Below are 26,254 nucleotides of genomic sequence, written 5' to 3'. Positions count from 1 at the left end.
ATAAAATAAAAATAAAGTGAGGGGTGGAAAACCATTCATCATGCTAATAGACATCAAAAGAAAGCTGGGGTGGCAATCCTCATATCAGAAAAATTAGATTTTATTTGTTTATTTATTTATTTTTAAAGATTTTATTTATTTATTTGACAGAGAGAGATCACAAGTAGGCAGAGAGTTAAGCAGAGAGAGAAGGGGAAGCAGGCTCCCCGCTGAGCAGAGAGCCCGATGCGGGGCTCTATCCTAGGACACTGGGATCATGACCTGAGCCGAAGGCAGTGGCTTAATCCACTGAGCCACCCAGGCGCCCCCAGAAAAATTAGATTTTAAACCAAAGACTGTAATAAGAGATGAAGAAGGACACTATCTCAAAATTAAAGGGTCTATGCAGCCAGAAGATCTAACAATTGTAACTATTTATGTGCCTAATTTGGGACCAGCCAATTAATAACAAAATCAAAGAAACACATTGATAATAACACAATAATAGTAGGGGACTTTAACACCTCCTTCACTAAAATGGACAGATCATCTAAGCAGATCAGTAAAGAAAGAAGGTTTTTTGGTAACACACCGGACCAGAAGGACTTCATGAATATATTCAGAACGTTCCATCCCAAGGCAACAAAATACACATTCTTCTCAAGTTCACACAGAACATTTTCCAGAAGAGATCACGCACTGGGTCACAAATCAGGTCTCTAATGGTACCAGAAGATTGGGATCATTCCTTGCATATTTTCAGACCACAGTGCTTTGAAACTCCAACTCAATCATGAGAGGAAAGTTGGAAAGAACTCAAATACATGGAGGCTAAGGAGCATCCTACTAAGGAATGAATGGGTCAACCAGGAAATTAAAGAAGAATTTAAATTCATGGACACAAATGAAAATGAAAACACAACTGTTCAGAACTTTGGGATGCAGCAAAAGCAGTCCTAAGAGGAAAATTTGCAGCACTACAAGCCTTTCTCAAGAAACAGGGAAGGTCTCAAATACACAACATAACCCCAGACCTAAAGGAGCTTGAGAAAGAACAGCAAATAAAGCCTTAACCCTGCAGGAGAAGAGAAATAGTAAAGATCAGAGCAGAAATCAATGAACTAGAAACCAACCAACCAAACAAACAAACAAAAAACCCCAGCAGAACTAATCAACGAAACGAGGAGCTGGTTCTTTGAAAGAATGAATAAGATTGATAAACCCCTAGCCAGACTTATCAAGAAGAAAAGAGAAAGGACCTGAATTAATAAAATCATGAATGAAAGAGGAGAGATCACAACCACCACCAAAGAAATACAAACAGTTACAAGAACATATTATGAGCAACTATATGCCAACAAATTAGACAATCTGGAAGAAATGGAGGCATTCCTAGACACATAGAAACTACCAAAACTGGACCGGGAAGAAACAGAAAACCTAAACAGACTCATGACCAGGAAGGAGATTGAAGCAGTCATCAAAAATCTCCCAACAAACAAGAGCCCTGTGCTAGACGGCTTCCCAGGGGAATTCTACCAAATGCTTAAAGAAGAATTAATATCTATTCTTCTGAAGTTGTTTCAAAAAATTGAACTGGAAGGAAAACTTCCAAACTCTTTCCATGAGGCCAGCATTACCTTGATCAAAGACCTGACAAAGACACTATCAGAAAGGAGAATTACAGACAAATATCCCTGATGAGCATGGATGCCAAAATTCTCACCAAGATACTAGTCACTAAGATCCAACAGTACCTTGAAAGGATTACTCACCATGACCAAGTGGGATTTATTCCTGGGCTGCAAGGTTGGTTCAATTCCACAAATTAATCCATGTGATACAATACATTAGTAAAAGACAGAATAAGAACCATATGATCCTCTCAGTAGATGCAGAAAAAGCATTTGACAAAGCACAGCATCCTTTCTTGATTAAAACTCTCCACAATGAAGGGATAGAGGGTACATACCTCAATACTATAAAAGCCACCTGTGAAAAACCCTCAGTGCATATCATTCTCATTGGGAAAAACAGAGAGCTTTTTCCCCTAAGGTCAGGATGATGGCAGGGATCTCCACAATCACCAGTGCTATTCCGTATAGTAATAGACTAGCCTCAGCTATCAGACAACAAAAAGAAATAAAAGGCATCTGAATTGGCAAAAAAGTCAAACTCTCACTCTTCATGATGATATGATATTTTATGTGGAAAAGCCAAAGACTCCACCCCAAAACTGCTAGAACTCTTATAGCAATTCAGTAAAGTGTCAGGATAGCAAATCAATGCACATAAATGAGTTGCAATTCTATACACCAACAAGAAGACAGAAGAGAGAGAGATTAAGGAGTCGATCCCATTTAAAATTGCAGCCAAAACTGTAAGATACATAGGAAATAATCTAACCAAAGAGGCAAAGAATCTGCACTCAGAAAATTAGAGAATACTCAGGGCAAAAATTGAGGAAGACAAGAAGAAATGGAAAAATGTTCCATGCTCATGGATTGGAAGAACAAATATTGTGAAAATGTCTATACTATCTAGAGCAATCTACACATTTAATGCAATATCTATTAAAATACCATCAACTTTTTTCAAAGAAATGGAACAAATAATCCTAAAATTTGTATGGAACCAGTAAAGACCCCAAATAGCCAGAAGAATGTTGAAAAAGAAAAGCAAAGCTGACGGCATCACAATTCCAGACTTCAAGCTCTATTACAAAGCTGTCATCATCGAGACAATATGGTCCTGGCACAAAAACAGACACATAGATCAATGGAACAGAATAGAGAGTCCAGAAATAGACCCTCAACTCTATGGTCAACCAATCTTCAACAAAGCAGGAAAGAATGTTCCATGGAAAAAAAGGTAGTGTCTTCAACGAATGGTGTTAGGAACATTGGATGGCCACATGTAGAAGAATGAAACTGGACTATTTCCTTATACCATTCACAAAAATAGACTCAAAATGGATGAAAGACCTCAATGTGAGACAGGAATCCAACAAAATCCTTGGGAAGAACACAGGCAGCAACCTCTTCGACCTCAGCCTCAGTAACTTCTTCCTAGGAACATCGCCAAAGGCAAGGAAGCAAGGGCAAAAATGAACTACTGGGACTTCATCAAGATCAAATCTTTTGCACAGCAAAGAAAACAGTCAACAAAACCAAAAGACAACCAAAAGAATGGGAAAAGATATTTTTAAACGGCATATCAGATAAAGGGCTAGTATCCAAAATCTATAAAGAGCTTATCAAACTCGACACCCAAAGAACAAATAATCCAATCAAGAAATGGGCAAAAGACATGAGCAGACATTTCTGCAACAAACGCATGAAAAGTATGCATGAAAAAGTATGCAATGTCATTTGGCATCAGGGAAATACAAATCAAACCCACAATAAGATACCACCTCTTACCAGCCAGAATGGCCAAAATTAACAAGTGGGAAACAGCAGATGTTGGGGAGGGCGTGGAGAAAAAGGAAATGTCTTACACTGCTTGTGAGAACTCAAGTCAGCGCCGTCATTCTGGAAAATGGTATGGAGGGTCTTCAGGACATTAAAAATAGAGCTATCCCACAACCCAGAAATTACATTACTGGGTATTTTACTCCAAAGGATAGAAACATAATGATCCAAAGGGGACCCAGCACCACAGCCAAACTATGGAAAGAGCCCAGATGTCCACTGACAGCTGAATGGATAAGAAGACGTGGTTCATATACACAGTGGAGTATTACTCAGCCATCAGCAAATGAAATCTTGTCATTCGCAATGATGTGGATGGAGCTAGAGGGAGTTACGCTGAGTGAAATCAGTCAGAGGAAGACAATTATCGTCTGATCTCATTCATATGTGGAATTTAAGGAACAAAACAGACGAGGAATCCCTGACCTCTACCTCTGAAACTAATGGCATGCTATATGTTAATTAACTGAACTTAAATAAAAAATTAAAACAATAAATAAATTAAAAGGGAGGGGTTTTGCAGCAAACATCAGACTCTCCGGACGGACGCCCCTAGACAGACAGACCCCCTCAGTCTGACCACCTCAGAAAGGCAGCTGCTGCCCAAGCCTCGCCCAGCTGGCCTCCGAACAGGACTGAGATGCGTCCCTGCTTAAACAGAAGCAGCAGCAAGTGCCAAGAGCTGACCGGGGGCAAGACCCGGGCCCCCTCTCAGCCGCCGCCCACAGACGGACTTGGGGTTCGGGTTCGTGAACTCCCTGCCCCCTTGGTATCTCGTTTGTCGTGTGGCTTGTCTTGTGTTCACTCTCTATGCTGTGTTAATCACGTGGTGAAATGTCGCTAAATTTGGAGACCTGAGTCTGCTTTATGATGACATCACCTTGTTTGATGATGACTAGAGCGGGCATTGTGGAAAGACACAGCTCCTGTGTGCACCTTCAGACCGTGCTCACGACCCCATCCCCTGGCACTGCCAAGCAGGATAATGGCACATAAAATTCCATGGCCAGCCTTTGCCCAGGGAGTGCTATGATTTCCATGGGGCCAGAACAGAAGCCTAGGGAACCTGGCTCAGAGAGGGAGCAGCTCCCACGCACACAGTCCCTAGGACGGCCTCATTGTCCATCTTGGGCCCTGCTCTGGCTATGGAGTTCCTCTCCACCCTTCCTGGCCCACTGCCAGTGCCTTTCCTCTGGGAAGCTGGCTGTGGGGTCCCGCCCAGGGCTCAGCCCTAGCCTGCAGGGCAGGGCAGGCGGGGCAATCTCAGGTGCGTCCTGCGGGACCGGATGCCGGCAGCGGGGACAACCTTGTTTATCCAGTGGGCCATCTTGCCTCTTCTGGAAAATACCAGCTGCCCATACTTAGCAACAGGGGCCTCCTACATCCTGGCTCCTTGCTGTCCAGACAGACCAGAACTGGATCAGCCAACCACCCCCTGCCCCGGGCACATAGAGGGAATCCCTCCCACTCTGGCCCAAGGGACCTGCCCTCAAAGGGACCAGCTGGGACATGCCCAGACAAGAGCTCATTGTGTTTCTGTGTGTAGTCTCAGAGAACCCAACCCGTGAGGCTGGGATCCCTCAGGATAGATACAGAGAAGCCGGTATTCTAGCTGCTGTAAGAAAATGGAGGGCATCAGTGCCAGGGCAGGGCAGGGAGAGGCTAGGCTGACCGAGAGCAGGGGCCAGAACACCTCAGAACACCAAAGTTTTTGCTCAAAACACTCCAAGACTTGCGCTACCCTTACTACCTCCAAATGGTCCTCTGAGCCCTCAAGCAAACTGGCCTTTCGTTGCTTCTCCCCATGCTCTGGTTGTGGGTCCTAAGACTAGAACAGCTTCTAATCTCTATGGCCAGGGTTAGGGCTCAGTCTATGGACAGTGTCAGGGCTCAGACAGGAAACACAGGGCTCGGAGTGTGCGCAGGGTCGGGGAGCAAGAACTCTGTCCCCTGCGAGATCCTCTGAGCTTGTTTGGATTAAGAATCAAATCAACATAAAACAGATTAACAGGAGAAAATCAAATTTAGTGAATGGACTGCAACGGTTTAACATAGACACACAAATTCCAGAGAGAGGAAAAAGGTCCAGTGTCATTCTGAGCTAAAGAGAAGGGGCTCGGCGGGTCAGAAGAAAAGGACACATTTCACAAGGCGGAACAAAGAGCAGGTGTTTGGTGGTCAGACGTTTGCCCCACCGTACAGACGGGTCACTCCGATAAAATTTCTCCCTGCTAATCACCCTCTTCTGGGAAAGGCCCCAATTTAGGTTCTTCTGTGTAGTCTAGGGAGGGACAAAGTTTCTCTTGCGCCTGTAGGGTCTCAAGTGCCTTCAGCTCAAAATAATCCATGTACCAAAGCGGTAGTATCTGTTGGGGGTGTAGGTGGGCAGCTGTCTTGAACCCGTTCATCAGGGTCAGGGCTCAGGGCATGAACACGATGAGGGCTTAGGGTGTGACCAAGATCAGGGCACTCCTTGGTTAATGTAGGCACAGGAGACCCCTTTTCCAGGCCCTGCCCGACAGGGAAGGGCGTCAGTTCAAATTCTGGGTCCTGCTCCCTTCCTTGCCAGAACAGCAGGAAAGACGGGAAAGAGACGGGGCAGAAAGAAAGGGCCGAGGGAGGGGGAGGACAGAGGGAAGGGGAGGTAGGGACAGGATTCGGCCTCTGGTTCATGTGGCCATCTTGGGCTTCCTATCAGAAGTCAAGGTCACTTCCGGGAAGGCGAGATCAGGCTCTTCCGGGCTGGCAAGGTGTATGCTGGGTGTCAGCTGAGAGCCCCACTGCTGCCCCAGTTCCCTCACCTGCACTGCGCACCTGCGGGACAGGAAGTCCCACGTCTCCCTCTCAGTCACTCTGGAATGGAGTGCGGCAGCAGGAGAGGGAAGCCAGGCATTAATTGTGGCCTGGGGTGGGAGTCTGGGGCTTAATTGGAGAAGACCCAGCTTGTAAAGTTGCAGATGCCCAATTAGTTCAATGCGGGGTGGGACCGCCTCCTCCGCCAGCGCCTGGGCCACCCGTCCCACCCCAGCCCCGGACAGGCCCTGTCCTCCGTGCTTTTCCCGTGGGAAGAGTCACTGCTCCCTTGAGGGATGACGCCCCACAGGGACCCATCCCAGAGACCCTACCCCACGAGGCTGCAGAGTCTTTGCCCCAAAGGTCCTTTCAGATGCGCAAAGTTCAGCATTTCTCAGATCACCTTACTAGAGGAGAATATACTCAAAGAAACCCAAGCATATGGAGCCCGATCTGAGACATGGTGTGCCCATTCGGTAAGATCCAGCCAAGCTTGCTTGCACAGACAGTTCTGGGGACCCATGTCCCTGGCTCAGCTGGCCCCTTCACATCGGCCCTTCCTTCCCCTTCTCCTCGCCCCTACTTCAAAATGCGGCCCACCTGGTACCTTCTTCAGGTAGAAGCCTCCGACACAGCCCCTCGGCTGTGCGTGGGGGGCTGTGCGTGGGGTCCCCATCATGGTACCTGACGGATCTCCATTAGTGCAGGTCTGCCGCGTGCCCACATTCAACCTCTCATCTCCGCACCCCTGCACCAAGGGCCCGAGCCTGACAGTAGGAGTGAGAGCTGCTGGAGCCAACAATTGTTTACTGCCTGGGTCGGGAGATCCCAGAGTCCAAGGCTCCCTCCCCACGCACAGCTGCTCTGCGGCACACTCGGACAGGCACGGAGGCGCAGGCAGGGTTACCTGGGTGCTGGGGGTGGGAGAAAGGTGAGAAGCAGGTTTGAGTTCACCGAGAGGAGGGGCTGTAGTCAGAGTCACCCAAAAGGGCAAGGGCAGCTCGCACGTGTAGGGAGGGGCTCCCCTTCCCTGGAACCCAGGTAGGGCCCTGCTAGAAGAGCTGGAGAATGCGATCGGCCCCTGAGCACCTGGCCTCTCCCCCGTGAGCGCTGAGCCGAATGGAGGGCCATCCCCCTGCCTTGTGCTCCGACATCACGGTCTGGGCTCCGTCACGCCCCTTCGCATCCTGGAAGCAGAGTCAAGAACTCTCTCAGGCCTGAGCTGAGGACGACGTGGGGTCTGGGAAGGAACTCAGTCCTCAGGGGCTGGTCGCTGTCCCAGGGCAGCCTCATGCGGGTGGGGTCCATCGAGGCCAGGGGCTGCTAAGCAAGGCCCGGCTGCCGGTCATGGCCATGGCTGCAGGAGGTCACCAAGATCAGTGGTGAGATGAAGGCGGGAATTCTGGGACCACGGACCGGAGCACATGGCGTGACCCAGGATGGTGCGTGGGGTCCAGCGCACGGGGCGGGGCGCGTGGGGTGCAGAGACGCGGGGAGCCAGAGCGGACAGAGCAGCTGCGGGAAACGGAACGCACTAACCCGGACAGAGCGGGAGGAGGGGCTGGCGTTGATGGGGAGGAGGGGGCGGCCGGCGGGACGGAGCAGCTGGTGAGGACAGGGGGGGGCGCGGAGTGGGCGTGCGGGGGATGACGGTGGAGGGGACGGTCCGGATGCGGCGACCCGAGAAATGGGCTGCGCGGTGTGGGGGTGGGAGTGGAGGAGGTGGTTTGATGGAGGGGATGACCAGGATGGAGGAGACGCGGGGGTAGAGGGGGTGGCATGGACGGAGAGATGGAGTGAATGGTGTGGACGGAGCGGCTTTAGGGGATGGAATGGATAGAGGGATGGTGTGCACGGGCGGCTGGTGTGCACGGGCGGCTGGTGTGCACGGGCGGCTGGTGTGCACGGGCGGCTGGTGTGCACGGGCGGCTGGTGTGCACGGCGGCTGGCATGCACAGCGGCTGGTGTGCACGGGCAGCTGGTGTGCACGGGCGGCTGGTGTGCACGGAGCGGGTGCCATGAATGGATGAGCTGAAGCGATGCAGGGTGGCGTGGAGAGAGGAGGGGGAGGGCATGGAATGAACAGGGATTCAGGGGCCCGATGGGTGGAGGGCATGGCGGGGAGAGAAACTGAATGAGGCCGGAGGCACGGTTGGGCACTGGGTTTGTGCAGCCAGGACCCCTCCCATCTTAGCACCTGGATGTGAATGAATTTCAGGCTTCGTGACCTGAGCTGTGTGTTTGCCGCACCTGGTGCCCTGTAAGCAGGCTCCTGATAAGGGGGAACCCTCCCCATATTTCTGGGCAAATGAGGCCTCACACCCCATGTAGCTAAACTTATGAAAGTTCTCAAAGAAGTTTAAAAATCGGAACATAAAGTATCGTCGACCAAGATCCCATCAGAGTAAGCAAGCGGTCCAGTGTGTTGGGATGCCAGGCTCTGAGACAATCTGCTAGGTGGTGGCTGTGCAGAGAACGCCCGTCCCAGCCCAGGGTCTGACCCCTGCCACACAGCAGGGCCCCCACGTTCAAGCACACGGCCCCCAGCGCCTGCTCCACCCCCCACCCCGCCACCAACCGTCTCTGCTGCTTGTACCCAGGGATGGGCACGCGCAGCTCGGCCCAGCCCCGCCTGGACACAGGCTCCGGGTGGACACAGACAGGAATACTGGGTCTGAGGATGTCCTAGACAAGGATGATTCTGCAGAGGCATGAAAGAAGGGGAGGGTACTCAGGCATCAGGCCAGGCCTGGATGAGGGCGCGGAGGCCTGTGGGTTCACTCCAGAGGCTGTGGGCAAGGCAAGGGCCTGGGGGACACAGGGGAGGCCGGGGAGCCGGGGTTATGCAGATGGTGCACAGCTTCGGGGCTCTCAGTGGGTGGTGGCACAGTCAGGGTGGCATCTAGAAGGGTGGCTATGGTCACTGGAGAAGGGACTCCAGCCGCCAGAAGAGAGGGGCCTGTGGCCCTGGGAGGGGCTGCGGGAGAGACACCAGGAGGTGTGATCTCCGACCCTCAGCCCTGGCAGTCCAGCCAGACCCCAAAAGAGCAACTGGGCTCATCCTGCCATGGGCAGACTCTTCCCTGCCTCCTCCCCAGGCACCCTTGTCTTCCGTGGTTCCCCCAAGCCTGGTCTGGAGGCCAATGGGCAGTAGTCCGGTGCTACCTGAGATGCTGGGCTGCACCTCTGGCTCTGCCCATCCCCACTTGGTCGGCCCCGCGGACCAGCAGCAGAAGCACGCCCAGGGGCTTACCAGGAATGCATGGTCTCGGGTCCTGCCTGGGCCCCCAACCCAGACCAGCACTTTACCAGAGTCCAATGTGATCCGTGTGGACATGAAAATTGAGACGGGCTGGTCCGCAGCCAGCTTTCAGCCTACAATGCCTCAGTGTCCCCATCAAAATGGGGTTGGTGTCTCTCTGATTGCCTGTCCAAAGGGGGAGGCTCAGGAGAAACTCAGAAGACTCCTGGCAGGGCTGCATTCCCCAGGTCCCTAGAGTGGGCCGGCACCCATAGACCATCATTCCTCTTCCTTCTCCCCAGCCTGACCTGGGGCCCCGTGGTACCTATGGGGACCAGGAGGCCAATGGTTCAGGAGAGAGAGGACACAGGGGGCCTCCAGAGAGCCCCCAGAGGCTGGGGGTGGGGCAGAGGGAAGCCCAGGCAGCAGGAGTCAGGCCAGCCCTGCCACCCCGAGCTCTGCTCCAGCTAAATTACTAGGTTTGACCCCCGCCGGGACGCCAGCCATATAAAGGCACCTGGTGCTGGCGGCTGCCCAGTCCCGGTGGATACCCCACGATGAGGCCGCTCCTGCTGTCTCTGCTTCTGGCTACTCTGTGCGCTGACCTGGGTAAGGGCCACTGACCCGGGTGGGAAGGACTGGACAAGCAGGCGCTGGGCGGGACCGGCTCCCATCAGGCCCGCTGGGGGCGGCAGGGAGCCAAGGGGGAGCTCTTGTGGCTGCTCCTTGATCAGCCAGACCTGGAGACTTTTGTGCTCCTTGTGTCCCCTTGGGCCCAGTTTCTGGTCTGTCTGCATCTTGTGGGGTGAAAGACCCGGAGGGGGGGCCCGAGTCTCCAGAGCTCCGGGCTGGCGGTGGGAGCAGCTGGGGGACCTCCACCCCGTGCTCCTGGGAAAAGGGCGTTCTCGTGCTGAAACCGGGAAAAGGAGCGGGTCACCCCCTCCCAGCCCCAGCCCTGTCTCTACCTGATGACCTGGCTGTGTGACCTTGAACCAGAGCACCTGCTGCTTTGGGGCCACCGGAAATGGGGCCCGAGGAGGGGGTGATCCAGCCTGTGATTATCAGCAGAGTAATTACCATCCAGGGATAATGGCCCCTCAGCGTCCCCTGAGTGGAGGCGGTGAGGTGGGGCCTCTGGCCGCCGGGAAAGGCACCTTGGGGATCAGACCCAGCCTGCAGTGGGGCGGTCTGGAAACAGGCCGGGGACGCTTGGGCAAGGTTGCGAGGCTGGCTCTGGGGAGAGAGCAGAGGACAACGTGCTTATCAGAAGAGAGGCTGGCGCGGAGGTGGGGCGCGGCTGTGCGGGGCCACACTGAGGATGTGCTCAGAGCCCCCAGCTCACAGGGCCCCTCCAACCCTTTGGGGGGAAACAGAGGCATAGTAAGGTTCTTGTTCAGAGGAACCTAGGACTTGCGCCCACCAGCATCTGGGACTCCGTTGCAGACAGGACCCTAGGGACAGCCAGGGTCACCCCAGATACCGATTCTTCTTGGAGGTTCCAGAACCCTAGCCTGGGAAGATAGCCTGGGAGCCTGGGGTCTGACCTTGACTTGATTGCCCATGGTTCAGCCCCAAGTGTCCTCACTTTCCGCACAGGGGGAAGGGTCTTTGATGGCCGCTGACCCATGTGTAGGGGACGCCATCACCTCCTTTCTCAGGTGCAGGCTTCGATGTCCGAGTGGCATTGCCTTGCCCAGAGCACACCACAGGGCCCCAGACCTGGTGCAGAGGTGCCCTCTCTGGCAGCACAGTACCCCCCTATCCTGGGCAAGGCATCCTGGCTTTCCCACCAGCCCAGCTGCTGCGTCACGGCTCTGGCAGCCCTCCCAGATGGACCCCGCCCTGTACTGAGACTCAGTTCTTTCTGGGCCTGGTGTCCCACAGGTGTCCCTATTGTAGCTTCCAATCCATCCCACTCAGTCACACATAGTACCTCAGTCGGCCACCCCCGGGTCCTGCAGGGTCTCCTCGTGGCTGGGAACTGGGGCCAGTCACACCACATGGGGGTCTGGCTAGAACAGGGGCCTTTTGCTGTAGACTCCCCTTGGATCAGGCAGGCAGGTCCCAGGCAGTGAGGGGCAGGGCCGGTGCCTCCTGGTAACTAAGCAGCCCTCAGTGTGCAAACCCCTGCGGACCGTGGCTGGGAGCTCCGCGCGGGGCGGGGGTGGGGGCGGGGCGGGGGCGAGAGAAGTGCCCGATGCCCATGTCGTGTCCTCTCCCAGCAAGGCTGCGCTAGTCCCGTGATAGAGGCAAGGGCACTGAGAAGCAGAGTCCGGATCCCCCCAAAGTTAGCTCTCCTCGCATTGCCCCCTGCTGCCGGTGCCCGCCTCTGTCCCGGTCCCAGGGCCGCCTGCAGACACCAGGCCACACGCCGCACACATACACACACACACACACACTCACACACACACACACCCTGCCTGTGGGCCAGCACTCCCTGCACAGCGCCGTGGCCTGGGGTGCGTCTCCAGCCACCGAGTCTCTAGTCCCAGCCCAGGGGACCGGGAGCAGCTCTGCAGGGAGTCTGGGAGGAAGACAAGGTGCAGAGAGAGCCAGCTGCGCAGTGGCCCGGCCTCCCCGTCAGAGAGAGCCAGCTGCGCAGTGGCCCGGCCTCCCCGTCCCCCCGCCCCGCCCCGGGCTCCCCTGCCCAGACTGACAGGGGCCTGTGCTTGCTTCTCCCCAGCCCCGGCCCTGCACTGCCACGTGTGCTGCGGCCACAAGGACTGCGAGTCTCTGGTGGAGTGTGCCCCAACCGACAAGTACTGCGTGATCACGCAGGCCAGTGAGTACCCCACGCCCTCCAGCCGGAGTCAGAGGGGTGCACGCAGGAGATGTAGGCGGCGGGGAGCAGGCCCTACAGGGCTGTGGCAGGACGAGACATGGAGGGAGGCTGGCCCCTGGAGGACCCGGCGGGCACAGCCCTGCAGGGCCACCTGGCCGGTGGCAGGTGACGGGCCCCCGCGCCCCTCTCGGCTTCCGCCCGGGGAGGGGGATGTCGCCACCACACCTGTGACCCGTCTCCTCCAGACTCCCCCCGCCCCCCGGCTGCCGGCCTCCTCCGACCCCATGGGACAGGCTCTCTCCTTCCTCCGACCTCCCAGGATGCCCTTTGCAGTCTGCTCCCTCCGTGAGCCGTCAAGGGCTGAGTCGGGGACTGAGAGTGGTGGTGACAGGCAGGGTCGGGGCACAGACCACAGAAGGTCACATGGCAGGGAGGCAAGGGGTGCGGTGATTCCAGTGACCCCGAGGAGTGGCGAGCCTGACGGGGTCGTAGAGGCCTGGACAGGGCAGTGGGAAGCCGGCCTGGAGGCACAGCAAGGACAGGGTGGGGACTGAAGGGAGGGGCCTAGAAGCTGCTGTGAGCCCCCCCGGCAGCCCCCGAGAGAGGAGGAGGCATGACGCGAGCCGGGTCCCCTGCAGACGGTGGTGTGTGGCGGTCCAGGAGGCTCTGGGCTCCAGGGAGGGAATGAGGAGCCCCACAGGCTGCTGTCACCATGAGTGTCCTGTCGGGGGGGGTCCCAGCAGCATCCCCAGACTCCCTGGTTGACTCAGGGGCTCTGCCGTGGGCCAGGCAGCCAGGCAGCCACACTGGGCCCAGCTCCCTATAAACCTGGGTGATCACGAAGGCTTTCCTGCTTGGGACACAGGCCCCTTAGTACGAGGAGATGTGGGGTCTGGCCAGGGACACAGGTGGTCTTGCCCCACCCCCACCCCCGCTCGGCCCAGGGCCCCATGAGGAAGCAGCACAAACAGTCCACTGCCCCCAGGACCCTTCCCTGTCAGACAGAGGAGGACCTTGTCCCAGGACCGTGTCGCGTTCTCAGGGGGCAGGGGAACTTGCCCCACTCAGCCAAGCCCTGGGGGTGGGGGGCCGCAGCCAGCCGTGCTCTCCGTCGGTCACCCACAGCCTGGCGCCTGCTGGCTCTGGCCGAGTGTGAGGCTGGGCCCGTGTGGCTCTCGGCCTTGAGCAGCATCGGTGGCGGAAGGGCCTTAAAACCACAGACCTTGATGTGAGGGGGCGGGGGGCGTTGAGGAGGGGCCGAGGGGGCTTCTCCCTGGTTGTCCCCAGCGTACCAGGAGCCCCCATGGGCCCCTAGTTCCAGCCCCACGGTGGGGGCTTCCTTCAGACCCCCAGGCTGGCCCTCTCCCTCATGGACCGTCCGTTGCATCTGTCTGTCCCTGGGTCCGGCCGGGCCGCGCTCCCTGAGCAGGTCCCCCAGGAGCAGCGGATGTGTTGACCTTGGGGCCGTGCTGGAGGGCTGTGCTCCCTACAGGGGGCCGTGAACGAGGTGCTCCTGTGTGAGCGGAGGAGGTGGGGGGCCTCCGGGAGCAGCACCGGGGGTCCCCTGGTTGGGGGGTCCGGCCGTGGGCAGGTGGTCGTGCCGTCACTCCCGTGGGCCTCCTGCACCACTGAGGCCCCTCCGGCGGGTTCTGGGGGTGGCAGCGCGTCCGGCTCCCTGCTGGCAATCCCAGGGGCAGGGGGCACTGCCGTCCACGCAGCACAGCGCCAAGCAGTCTTGCCTGTGACGAAGGGGAGCGTCAGGGGCCGTCAGGCCACCCGTCGCGCCCTCCGACTCAGCCCTCCCAAGCCTGGCCCCGTAGCCCGTTTCTCAAGGGAAGAGCCCGGAGCTCAGACCCCAGCAGGAAGGACGCTGCTGCGTTGTGGAAATGCCACTGGGCCCTGGAGACTCGGGGCAGCCCCTGCCCCCACCCATTCTGTCCATAAACACAGGCCCCTTCCTGCCCCGACTGAGCACGGTCCTGACCAGTCATCACGTTCAGCTAAGAGTTTGCTCCTGGGCTGCGTGCGGTCCCGCTTGCGGGAGGGGGGATGTGTGCGGGGGCTGGGGCCTGCCACTCACCCTGGGCCTCCCAGTGCTGTTGCCGCCCACCTATGTCCCTGCTCTGCCCCCGCGCACGGCACTCACTACGGGCAGCATTTTCTCGACCCGCTCAGAGCTGTGCGGGGAGTAACTTTGCCGACCCCCGAACAGTCTGGGAGGGGCGGCTCTGGGCCCCTGTCTCCTGGACCAGGAGGCTGAGCCGAGAGGTCAGGCCGCGCACTGGGGTCATCCCTTTCTGGCAGGGCCGTGGCAAGTGCACTGAGTCACAGGTCACAGGTGGAGGGAAGTCCCACACGGTCACAACACCGCTGGCTTGCGCGGCCATCCGGGCACTTTGGGAACCCGGTGCTCAGCTGTCCCCAGGTGCAGGCGCAGAGGCCAAGCCAGAGGGTCACATAGCGAGGTGTTCTGCCTCCCGGCCCAGGACAGGGCAGGGCTGGGGACTGGGCCTGGTCCTTGCTCTAGACCCAGGAATGAGTCCAGGCACCTGTGAGAGGGAAAGGTTGAGGTGGGGGGTCACTGAGGGGCCTGGACGGGACTCCCCGGGCCTGCAGGCACCACGGAAGGAGGCCCTAGAGGTTGGCCGTGTGGGCGGTGCTGATGGCCCTGGGCTACTGGCCTGCCCCGCTGCGGCTGGCTGGTGGTGGTGGGGTACCCAGAGCACGCCAGCCATGGGCCCTCGTGCCTCTCTCCACAGCAAACCCCGGAGGCATCTTGGTCATGAAGTCCTGCGCCCCGGTGTGTCCCAACAGCACCATGTCCTCGGACGGCCGCACCCTCTCCGTCTCCTGCTGCCAGGGCAGCCAGTGTAACCGCAGCGCAGCCGTGGGCCTGGCAGGCAGCCCAGGGGCCCTGTGGCTCAGCGCCTTGGCCAGCCTGCTATGGCCACTGCTCCGGGCAGCCTGGTGAGCCTGCCGTGCCCGCCCTGGCGCTGGCTGTCGCCTGGACCCTGTGGTCCTTTGCAGCCATGCCACTCCCCGCACACTGCCAAGCTGGCAAGAAGAGCTTCTGTCTCTCCTGGGGCTCCTCCTGGCTTCCCCTGGGCCCCACCCAGACCCCGGGCTCCTGTCCCTGGGAGGGAGGCTCCCCCCTGCTCAGGAAGCCCCCTCCGAGGGACCCTCAGCCCTGTCCTGAGTCCCTGGGTCCCAGCCACCCAGCAGTGGGAAGGGCACCTCCATCCCCCTGGCTCCCTCCATCCGCTTTCAGGGGCTTCCACTGGGGGTTCCTTCCCAACCAGCTTCGTGTGCCCAGAGCCACTGTGCATGGAGGGGTGGTTCAGAGGTCGGGGCATTCCCCCCACCCCAGCACCAGCCACCCCTGGGCTCCCACGTGCATCCCCCGCCCACTCCTTCCACGGCTGACTCACACCCCAGTGGGCACGCTCACTCCTCCTGGCCCACCAGGGCCTCCTGGGAGCCAGGCACCCTGTCGGATCTGCCAGGCCCCTCCCGGGGCCCTTGGCTCACTGCCCGAAGCTTGGAGAGAGGATGAGGCTTTCAGGGATCGCCACGTCCCCGCCCAGTCCCTGCCAGGTGAAGGCAGGCTTGTGCCGATCCCTCGGCTGCCGGCTGTCACCGCCTCCGGCAGGGGTGCCCACAGCAAGCCCACCCCTGGGAGCCCGTGAGGGGGAATAAAGCCACATATCCTGTCCTGTCCCATTCTCTGAGACGCTGAACTGGGGGGCGGAGGGCTGTGCCTCCGACGAGGCGGGGAGCTCTCTACAGAGGGTGGGTGCACTCTCACGCACAAGCTCAGCGGGGACAAGCACGCTCCCCTCGGAACCCAAGAAGCCAGCACCCCCTCCCACCCCCTCGACCTGGGGGCTCACATGGGGTCCCCTGACATCCGTGGTAGCCCCACCGTGTGCCCCACAACCCCCACCGCGCTGCACCCCCGGTCGGGGCCCAGCCAGGCACGCGAGGCTCTCCTTGGCCGGCAAGGCCCTCCCTAGCCTCTGCGCAGGGCCTCTCCGCAGAGCCTCACACGGGTGCCCTTGCCCACGGCTCCTGCGGGGTCTCCCTGTCCCAGCCTATGGGGCCTAGCCCGGTCCGCCTGCCTCCCCCCACGCAGGCCCCGAGTCCTTTCCCTTCCGTCACATCACTGACCCTCACCTCCCTCCTGGGGGGCCTGCCTGGCGGAGGTGGGCTCCCACAGCTCAAGGCCACGGCCACGGGGCGTGGTAAAGGCAGCCGCTTCCCCGGTTGGGCATGGGCCTCAGGTCTGGGAACCGGCGGCAGATGCGCCGCTACCCGCCCGGCCTCCCCACCACCGTTCTCTCAGCCGCCAGCCCCCACCGCCCGGCCTGGCGCTCCTTCCCATTCCCAGCGGCCGCCTCTCTGGCCTGGCAGCGCCGCTGCCCCCCGGCGCCTGTGAGCTCGGCCTGCTGCGGGCGCCCGGTGCCTGCTCCTGCCCTGGACCGGCCGTTCTGGCGGAAGCTCAGTGCTCCGGAGGCGTGTGGGGACTCAGGCCGGTGGGAGGGTGCCCGGTGCTGGCAGACTTGCTGTGGCTCCTTCTGTGCCCAGGAAGACCCTGGAAGACCCGGCAGCGGAGGGGGCCCGGCTTGGAAGCAAGGATGCCAGCCTTCCCCTGGGGCCCCTCCGAGCCTCCAGTACGATTTCCCTTCGTGGCCAGGCCTGCGGGGCTCCAGGGACCCAGGAGGAGGTTGGTTTGGGGTCCATGTGAAGTGTTCACATCTCAGGCGTTTGGGGTACGGTGGCCCCACGCAGCCTTGGAAGGTCGGTTTTCTTAAGCAGAGTGGAAAGTCCCTCTCTTGACTCCTGTCCGACCAGCCCTCCCTCCAGGGCACGCCCCACCCCTACAAGTCACAACGGAAAGCCGCAGTGGGTGCCACATCATGACCCACCGCCTCTTCCTCCGGGAGCTTCTGCGTTCAGAAGTCGGGGCGGGGGGGACCAAGAGACTGTTCCACGTGAGGACATTAGAGGACACTGAGACACAAACAGCTTTTCAGATTCAACTCTGGGCTGGCAGAGTGGTCTGCCCAGAGCCAGAATTTTCTCCCCCACCCCCCACGGCGGCACCACAGTCACTAAATCAACAGACACTCAGAGAGCGCCCACCACACACCAGGGTCGTGCTGGCGCTGGGACCAGTGCAGCAGCACGCACATGGGGCCACAGCCAGCAAGCCTACAGACCAGCGCAGGCCAGTCCTCCCCAGGACTGGGGCAGGGGGGGAGGAGGGGGGAAGGGCAGTGCTGGAGGGAACGCCAGCCTCTCTGAGGGGCAGGTGACAGCTGTGATCCGGACCCTGGGAACCTGTGAGGACAACAGGTATAAAGGCCCAGGGTGAGAAAGGGCTGGAGGGTGTGTAGGGAGACCCCGGGGCAGGAATCCCGAGGGGGCAGCAGGGTTGGAGCCTCAGGGAGGAACATTGCAGGGTGGCATGGGTGTGGGGCCGCAGCCAGGGACTCGGGCTTTGACCTGTCCCTCCCGAAGCTGCTGAGGACACAGGCGGGAAGGCAGCCAGAGCGGAGAGCTTGGTCAACTTGCTCCTTGCAGCCCAGAGTGGCCGGCCTGGTGGCTTTGGTCCTGGCTCTGTGTGCCCCGGGGGTCACCGCCAGGGCTGACCCCAAGGCTGTGCTCCGCTCTGGGGGTTCCTGGGCCTCCCCCCAACATCCCCTGCTCCCCAAGGAGCAGCCCTGCTCTGTCCTTACATAATATTCCCAGGGTGAGATGACATAAGCCCTTGATAAGCTCTGTAGGCAATGAGCTCTCTGCCGGGCCCAGCTTAGGACCCACTCCCTGCCCTGAAGAGCCCAGCCCCACACCCAGAGCAGGTTGCAACAGCATGAAACCCCCTAGACCAGGGCCCAGTGCCAAAGCAGGCCCCTGAGGCCACCAGGCTGAGCAGGGAGTGGCTGAGCCGGGCTGCTGTAGATTCCAAACTCAGCAACTGCCGAGCCCCAGGGGGCAGGGGCTGCATCTCCTCCGCATCAGGCTGAGTAAGGACAGCGCCCAGGCCGCCTGGCCCTGCCGGCTCCCGTGCCTCACCCTGTGCCCTGACGAGCTCCAGGAACCTCGTCTATAAAGTACGGGGCTGGGAAAAGGCTGCTTACGCCTGGAGTGTGGGTCTCAGTGCGAGACTGAAGCCCTCCCCCACACGTACTTGGGAGGACAGTAGTCCCCATCCAAGAACGTCACCAGTTATTTCCAAAAAAACCTATTTTTAAAAGTCTGGTTGGGGCACCTGGGGGGCTCAGTGGGTTAAGCCTCTGCCTTCGGCTTGGGTCATGATCTCAGGGTCCTGGGGTCGAGCCCCACATGGGGCTCTCTGCTCGGTGGGGAGCCTGCTTGCCCCTCTCCCTCTGCCTGCCTCTCTGCCTGCTTGTGAACCCTCTTTCGCTGTCAAATAAATAAAATCTTTTTTAAAAAGAAAATGATGTTGAAATCTTAAAAGAAAAAAACCTTTAAAAAAATCTGGTTGTCCTGGTAGTGTTTTAGTGGAACTTAAAAGGCTGGCAGGACCCAACAAGGGGCCATTTGCTATTCTCAAGGGACAAGGGACCAATGAGAGGGCTCCGGATTGTCATGCTCTGTGTAAGAGGCACTAGTGGCCAGAGACAGACAGACCAACTCTTAAGGGTTAGGATCAATGACACCCTCTCAAAGCCACCCCCACCTGATCATACAATCTTAAATAAAAAGAGCATTTCTGTATGTTGGGTGTCGCAAGACCCAGAGCTGCCCGCCAACCACTCGCAGAGGTAAGGCTCTGAGAGCCCCCACCTGGGTTCACTCCACAGTCTTTGAGAATTCCTGTGTTCTCTTGTCAAGGACCGGTGTGCAGGTACATCAGAAAGGGAAGAGAAGACGGGAGAGCGACATCACGGAAACTCTGCTACAGGACGCATGGGTGGATGGATGAAGGACGGATGGGTGGGTCTACGGTGGGTCTACGGTGGGTCCATGGGCGGATGAAGGGATCTATCGATGGACACAGGCTGGCTGGCAGCCTGTGGATGGGCAGATGGAAGAATGAGTGGACAAGTAACAGAGAGATGGTGGATTGCATAGGTTGTTGGTGTTCGCTACCCTGGAACTTATACCCAATGCCATCATGGAGCTCAAGGGTTTAGAGCCACAGGCTCAGGCTACAATAGGAGGAGCACTGAGCAGCGGCACAGCAGAGCGGTGAACCTAGAGATAGAACGTGAACACTCTGTCTTTTTCTAGAACCCTAGAGGGAGCTTTGCTCACATGGGGAGAATAAACTCCCTACAGGATACCTGATTCCCAGGTTCTTCTTTTTTTTTTTTTTTTTTTTTTTTTATTTTTCCAGTGTTCCAAGACTCAGTGTTTATGCACCACACCCAGTGCTCCATGCAATCCGTGCCCTCCCCAATACCCACCACCTCCCAATCCCCCCACCTCGCTGCCCTCCAAACCCCTCAGCTTGTTTCTGAGTCCACGGTCTCTCATGGTTCGTCTCCCCCCTCCGATTTCCCCCACCTCACTTCTCCTCTCCATCTCCCCATGTCCTCCGTGTTATTCCTTAAGCTCCACAAGTAAGGGAAACCATATGATAATTGACTCTCTCTGCTTGACTTATTTCACTCAGCATAATCTCCTCCAGTCCCGTCCATGTTGCTACAAAAGTTGGGTATTCGTCCTTTCTGATGGAGGCATCATACCCCATAGTGTATATGGACCACAGCTTCCTTATCCATTCGTCCATTGATGGGCATCTTGGCTCTTTCCACAGTTTGGCGACCGTGGCCATTGCTGCTATGAACATTGGGGTACAGATGGCCCTTCTTTTCACTCCATCTGTATCTTTGGGGTAAATACCCAGTAGTGCAATGGCAGGGCCATAGGGAAGCTCTATTTTTAATTTCTTGAGGAATCTCCACACTGTTCTCCAAAGTGGCTGCACCAACTTGCGTTCCCACCAACAGTGGAAGAGGGCTCCCCTTTCTCCACATCCTCTCCAACGCTTGTTGTTTCCTGTCCTGTTGATTTTGGCCATTCTAACTGGAGTCATGTGGTTTGGATTCATGATTCTCAGGTTCTTTGGGTTCTTCAGCTCTGGGATCCCAGGCTCCACAAGCCCACAGTGCTAAGAGCCTGTGCCCTTGGAACTCCAAGGTCCCCAGGGTTGCTGGGTTCTATGGCTTGTGCCCACGGCCTTCGGCAGGCCCTCTTCCTCTACTTCACAAAGGGACACAGCCAGAGAAACTGATAGGCAGGGTGCATGCCAGACCTCTGCTCGTCCTAGGTGCTGGCACTAGGTGCTGGTCTTAAGGTGCTAGTCCTAAGTGCTGGTGCTAGGTGCTGATGTGGGCAGAGATCCTGTGGGGCCTCTCTCAGGGGAGTTGGCTGCCAGACCTGAGAACCGGTGTGTCTGCTCCCTGGGTTTGCACTCTGGCACAGCAGGAAAGGGAGGCCCCGCACTAGTGGCCAGGGTCCCAGGGGATGATCTAGACAGGTGGGCCATGCCAAGCCCTGGGAAGCAGGTGAGAGAGACCCGTGTCTGGGCCTGTGGCCCTGTGTGTGACGGCGAGTCTCCCGCACAGGAGGGAGGAGTAGGGAGGCGTGGGCGTGGGGTAAGAGCCCCAGGCCAGCCAGGGACTGAATTGGGGGAGGAGGGCAGGCCCGGCTCTGGCTCCCACCGGCTGGCCAGCTGATCCTGAGCAAGGCCCTGCCCTCTCTACATCGTCCGAAGGAGGCCCTGTCGGCATGTGCGGGTCCGTGAGTGGAGGCACAAGGCAGGCCCCCCCAGGGCAGTGTGACCCTGTACCCCTGCACGGCCTGACTCACTGGGTCGTCACCTCAGCCCTGTGGGGACGGAGGGATGTGCCAAGCCCGAGGCCCCCCCAGCCCAGACCGAGGCCCCAACGGCCTGTCCCTGCTCCGCTCTTCAGGAGGCCCCAACCCTTCCCCCGATCATCCCGCGCACATGGGGCCCACTTGTCTGTGCCCCATCTCCCCAGCTCACCTGGGGTCCTGCGGGCTGGCCCCGTCCCTCCTGTCTGTCTCTGTTGGGCCCTGAGCGCGTGGTCCATGTCGGGTACTGCTCAATGACGAGTGAGCGGCGGCCCGGCGCTGTGCGTCCCTGTGTGCAGCCGGCCAGCCCTCATGCAGGATGCATCCGGAAACGAAAGAAGCCTTGTCTGCAGACCCCAAGGTGCAGGGGCGCCCCCAGGGAGGGAACCCGACCTGCCCATCCTAATGCCCACCCTCGCCCTAGGCAGGGCCCCGGGACCCCTTAGGCTGCCTTTTCAGAAAGTCTGGAGTGGCCACTGTCTGCCCTGAGCCAGGCGCTTCCTCTTTGAGCCACTCGCCCCCTTTGTGGGACCCCAGGGACCCCCAGAGCCCAGTGATCGAGGCCTTGATTCCCCTCTCCGACCCCAAGGCTGAGACCCTGGGGAACAGGGGGAGGGGGGCGGGGGCGTGAGCAGGAAAGGCACGAGGCAGCAGAGGTCTGGGCTTGTCCTGGCGCCGCTGAGTTCAGGAAGCAGGCAGGGCTGAGGGGTGAGGGCGTGAGCACTCCTGGCCCCTCCAAGACCTCTTCGAGGCCTTGTTTCTGCTGCCAACAATTCCCTGGCGCCATCGGGCCCAGCGACCCAGCGGCCCCGGGGACTGGGTGAGAGGGCTTGCATGCCGGAGAGTGGCGGCTTTCTCCGGAGGACGAGCGAGGACAGGAGGGGAGGCCACATCACCTGGAACTGTCGGGCTGGCACCAGCGGGGTCCCCGCAGGACCTCGTCTCCTCACCAGTGAAAGGATGTTGGAAGGGGGCCAACCTAAGGGGCCATGACGGCTCCTCTCTCCCCTGAGATCTGCCTCCAAGATCAGGGCAGCCAGGCCACCACCTCCAGGCAGCCCTCCCTGACTGTACTGTTCCAACGACTCCGAGAGCTCCTGCCATGGAAATCGCCCGCTTTCTTGCTCAAGTAAACTGTGTCTGAGGCTGCCGATGACGGCCCTGCTGGGAAGCCCCTGGACAGGCAGCTCTCGTCTTAGTGGGCAGCCCATGCCCTCACTGGCAGCCCTGTCAGAGCCGACGGCTGTCTTCCCACGGATCCCCCTCTTTTCTGGCAGGTGTCTGTCCCTGCCTGACGGGCACATGGCCAGTGAAGCCTCAGGTGCCCGTGAGGATGGGACAGGGGTGCAGTGGGGGGAACCGGCAGCCCGGCAGCCTCGTGCTCAAACTTCCACTCCTGGTCTGGACCCCTAGCTCTACCAGGCCCTACAGGAAACCCAATCCCCCAAACCCGTTGTTCTAGTAGCTTCTCTGCCCCTGGCCTCAGTGAGTCATCCCTCCGCACCTGTCATTCCCACCCCACCCCCCATGCCAGTCACCACCCTGTCACTGAGCCCCACATCCTGCTTCCTGAGGCCTCCTTCATCTGTCCATGACGGGCTGTGCCCGATGAATTCCAGGCCTCAGAGCTTGGGGTGACCTCCTCTCTCTGGCTGAGTGCACAGTTCCCCCATATTACCTGCCTCGTCAAAAGAGGCCCCAGCTACCCTGCATAAGGCCCAGGGAGCCTGGGACCAGCCCGGGGACAGGCTCAGACTGCTGGTGTGGGGCTGCCCCGGGGGCTCGCCGGCATCCCTCCCTGCACCGCCGGGGTCCTGGAAGGAAACGCTCTGCCGGCCTTGCGCCTCTGGCCACTGGCCACGTCCCACCAGGGCCAGCAGCATCTTTAGGGAGGGCGGCCCAGAGGGTCAGGCCGCACGTTCCCGGCCCCTTGGCACCACGAGGCGGCCGGCCTCGCCCAGGTGGGGCCCCGCTCAGGAGCTGGCTTGTGCAGGGCACGCGGGAGGAAGGGCCAAGGGCTCCCAGATCTCCCCGGCCTGAGCCCACAGGGCTCCCAAGAGCTGCAGGCTGGCTCCGCCCCTGCCCTCCCCCCAGCCCAGGGCCGCCTTCCCAGCCGCAGGCCCTGCCCCTCCAGTACTTGCAGGGAGGGGGCTGGCGCAGGCCCAGGGCCAAGTTCTGTGCTCTGGCCTGACTCCCCATCACAGTCAGCGTGGCCTGCCAGGACAGGGTCAGGGGAGGCCTCCATAGGGGACCCCCCAGAACCCAGCAGGGTCTGCCGGGCACAGCCGAGCGGCGGGAGGGGCCGTGGCCAGCCAGCAGACAGGGAAAGCTTCAGGGAACCTGCGCGTAGGGGCGGGGTCTTCCCTCCCCACGAGCGCTCTGAGACGGTGAAGGTGACGTTGGGGGGATCTACCCAGCGCCCTGCACCCCTGACCTGGAAGAGCTCACTGCCCTTGGGGACCAGAGCAGGAGACAGAGAGGCCTGGTCCCAAGGCCGGATAAAGGCTGCTGGTCCTCCACCGTGTCCGGAGCAAGTGCAGAGTACTGGAGGGGCAGCGTCCAAGGCAGGGCCGCTGCAGACTCAGGGGCCCTTGGGGTCTCTGGGTCAGTGAACCCTTGAGTCTCTGCCTCCACCCCCACCCTTCCCCCATCAGCTCTGCCCCTGCGCCTCCCCCTGATGCACCTGGTCCGGGCTCACGTCTCTGCAGGTTCATCCACAGGCTTGTCCAGCCGCCGGTCCCGCCCCAGGACGGCCTCCTCCCTCCTCACTACCCTGAGGTCCTGACCTCTCAGCAAGATGCCTTGCTCGCCTAGGGGTCCTTCTCCCGACACCCCGTGGGCCCACCGAGCAGTCTTGAGCCCCAAGCCCAGGAAGCCAGGGCCAGAGCCTACACCTGCCTTGCTTGCCCCCGGGCACAACTCTGGCTCCCCACAGGGCACCTGCCTAGGCTTGTGACTCCGTCGACCTTATCTGAGGGTCAGGGTGAGGGAGGGAGTGGAAAGTCCGAGACGAAGCAATCTAGGGACGGACGGAGCATCGGAGAGAGAAGCCGGCGCTGAGCTACAGAGCCTGCTGAGGCCTCGTCAGAGCTGAGATGGGGGACGGCAGACCCCTGCCCCGTGGGGACAGGCAGCCAAGGCGCAGCGATCCCTCCAGGCGGCAGGGGCAGGGGCAGCCATGCACCGGGCTGGTGGGCGTGGGCCAGCCAGGGTGGGGCAGCTGGAATGCCGCTGGCTGGGTCCCCACCTTCACCCCTCCCACCAGCACCGGTCCTGGGCTATAAGGTCTCCAGAGAGGAGGGGCCCCCACTGCTCCCAGAGACGCCCCGAGATGAAGACAGCTCTCCTGCTCCTTGCTGTGCTGGCCGTGGCTGCTGGGCCAGGTGGGTGAGGGGCTGGGCAGGGGGCGGGGGGCGGGGGGCGGGGGGCAGGGACCTGCGGGACACGCGTGGGAAGCCTGCAGTACCCCCCATTAGGCTCCGGGCATTCTGGGCTCCCGGGATGCCAGACTCAGAATTTAAAACAAAACGAACCCAGGTCTTAGCTTAGTGGAATCAGATGTAACATATCACAGAGTCGGAGACGCTGAGAATCGGCCCCCAGGATCCAACACAGAGAGGGAGAGCAGGGCGGGGAGCTGTCTTGAGACTCCCCCACCTCGGAGGATGACCAGCGGCCAGTCATCCAGCCCCTGACTCTGTCCCCAAGGCAACCCGCCTCCCGCAAGCTCAGCATGGTAGAGCTGAAACCCCCTGGCCCTGACTTAGCCTCAGGTCCTCATGACCGTGGTGGGGACCACTGGGGACAGGCTCTGGGGCGGGGCCAGCCATGGTGGGCTGCTCCCTGGAAGCGTCAGAGCTCCGGGACTCTCCCGTGGCAAGGTCCCCAGCCTGCACCAGCCACCTTGACACCCGTTCTCTAGACACGCCCGGCACAGGAGCCTCCTCCCACTGTCCCAGCCATGGAGGATCATCACCTCCTGGCCCCGGGGGGTGTGTGCAGGAGCACCAGCGGGGTCCCCTCAGAGGGGCCGGTGGCAAGGCTGGCAGAGGGCTGTGGCCAGGCAGCGACCCCAGGCCCCCCGTGTCCCTCCCAGCCCGTGCTCCAGCCCCCCCTGTGTCCTTCCCCCCCCAGCCCGTGCCCTCCGCTGCCATGTTTGCTCCAGCTCCTCCAACTGCGAGAGACCCCAGACTTGTGCGGCCGGCTCGCGCTACTGCAGGACCAGGACCAAGGGTGAGTGCGGGCTGGGGCGGGGCTCTGTGCAAGTGCCCCAGGGCTCGCGGGACCATGGCCAGAAGGATGTCCGTGTCGGTGGGTCCCGGGGCCCCAGGGGCGGGGGACTGGGACTTGGGGGCTACAGGGGCCGGCTGCCTGGGCTGGGGGGCCCGAAGCCGCGGTGCCGGCTGACCGAACCACCTGTCCGCAGTGGAGCCCCTGCTGGGGAACCTGGTGGAGAAGGACTGCGTGGAGGCGTGCACGCCCACGCACAGCCTGCCCGGCCAGGTGAGCAGCGGGGCGGCCGCCACCCTGTGCTGCCAGGACGACCTGTGCAACCGGAGCCTGCAGAGCAGCGCGCCCGCCCGCACCCTGTCCCCCGGCGCCAGCCTCGGCCTGGCCCTAGCCCTCGGCCTCCTCGCCCTCCTCGCGGGCCCCAGCCTGTGACCTCCCCACGGCGGGGAACCCCATCCCTTTCCCAGGCCCTTCCTGCTCCACAGCCCCTCCCACTGGCCTGCGGGGAGGGGAGCTTGGGAAGCCCCTGGCTGAGCTGGCCTGCCAGGGTCTGGGGCCCCCTCTCCCAGACAGAACGGTGAGGTACGTCCCCGAGCGGCAGGAAGGCAGGGGACAGAAGGCATTTGGACCCCTTCTGACTGGACACTCATTCTGTTCGGGTTTTGTTTATTTTTCTATTTGCAGAGGAATAAAGGACTGAAAATCACTGTGGCTGTGTCTGTGCTATCCGGGGGCTGCAGGGGGTGGGGAGGGGGCCATCCGGGCACACAGGCCCCCAGCTCCTGGGGCTTGTCACCCGGGCCCAGTCTTGGCATCGTGCACGAGGCCTGAAATGCCATCATCACTCCTCATCTTCAGAGGAGACATAACTCTCCCCAGGCGTCCTCTGCCAGCCCCAGAAGGGGGAAT

At 59.8% G+C, this 26,254-nt stretch overlaps 1 protein-coding gene across 1 annotated transcript; it reads left to right on the top strand.

Annotated features, from left to right (window-relative positions):
- Positions 1-24,380: 24,380 nt before the first annotated feature.
- Positions 24,381-26,052, top strand: LY6D (lymphocyte antigen 6 family member D). Its single transcript, XM_004743650.3, has 3 exons — positions 24,381-24,498; positions 25,250-25,348; positions 25,542-26,052. Exons 1-3 carry the CDS (start codon positions 24,447-24,449, stop codon positions 25,775-25,777), a joined length of 387 nt encoding a protein of 128 aa, XP_004743707.2. The 5' UTR covers positions 24,381-24,446; the 3' UTR covers positions 25,778-26,052.
- The last annotated feature ends 202 nt before the right edge of the window (positions 26,053-26,254 follow it).

This window comes from Mustela putorius, unplaced genomic scaffold, assembly GCF_011764305.1.
Source record: "Mustela putorius furo isolate JIRA1106 unplaced genomic scaffold, ASM1176430v1.1 tig00000228_pilon_pilon_pilon, whole genome shotgun sequence".
NCBI lineage: Eukaryota > Metazoa > Chordata > Mammalia > Carnivora > Mustelidae > Mustela > Mustela putorius.
The sequence above is the reverse complement of the archived record's forward strand: the minus strand, read 5'-3'. Positions and strand labels throughout refer to the sequence as shown.

Excerpts from the sequence above, each read along its gene's own strand:
- LY6D (XM_004743650.3), top strand. The coding sequence starts at position 24,447 with ATGAAGACAGCTCTCCTGCTCCTTGCTGTGCTGGCCGTGGCTGCTGGG. Across the intron at positions 24,499-25,249 it reads GGCCGTGGCTGCTGGGCCAG|CCCGTGCCCTCCGCTGCCAT; the intron begins GTGGGTGAGGGG and ends TTCCCCCCCCAG. Across the intron at positions 25,349-25,541 it reads CTGCAGGACCAGGACCAAGG|TGGAGCCCCTGCTGGGGAAC; the intron begins GTGAGTGCGGGC and ends ACCTGTCCGCAG.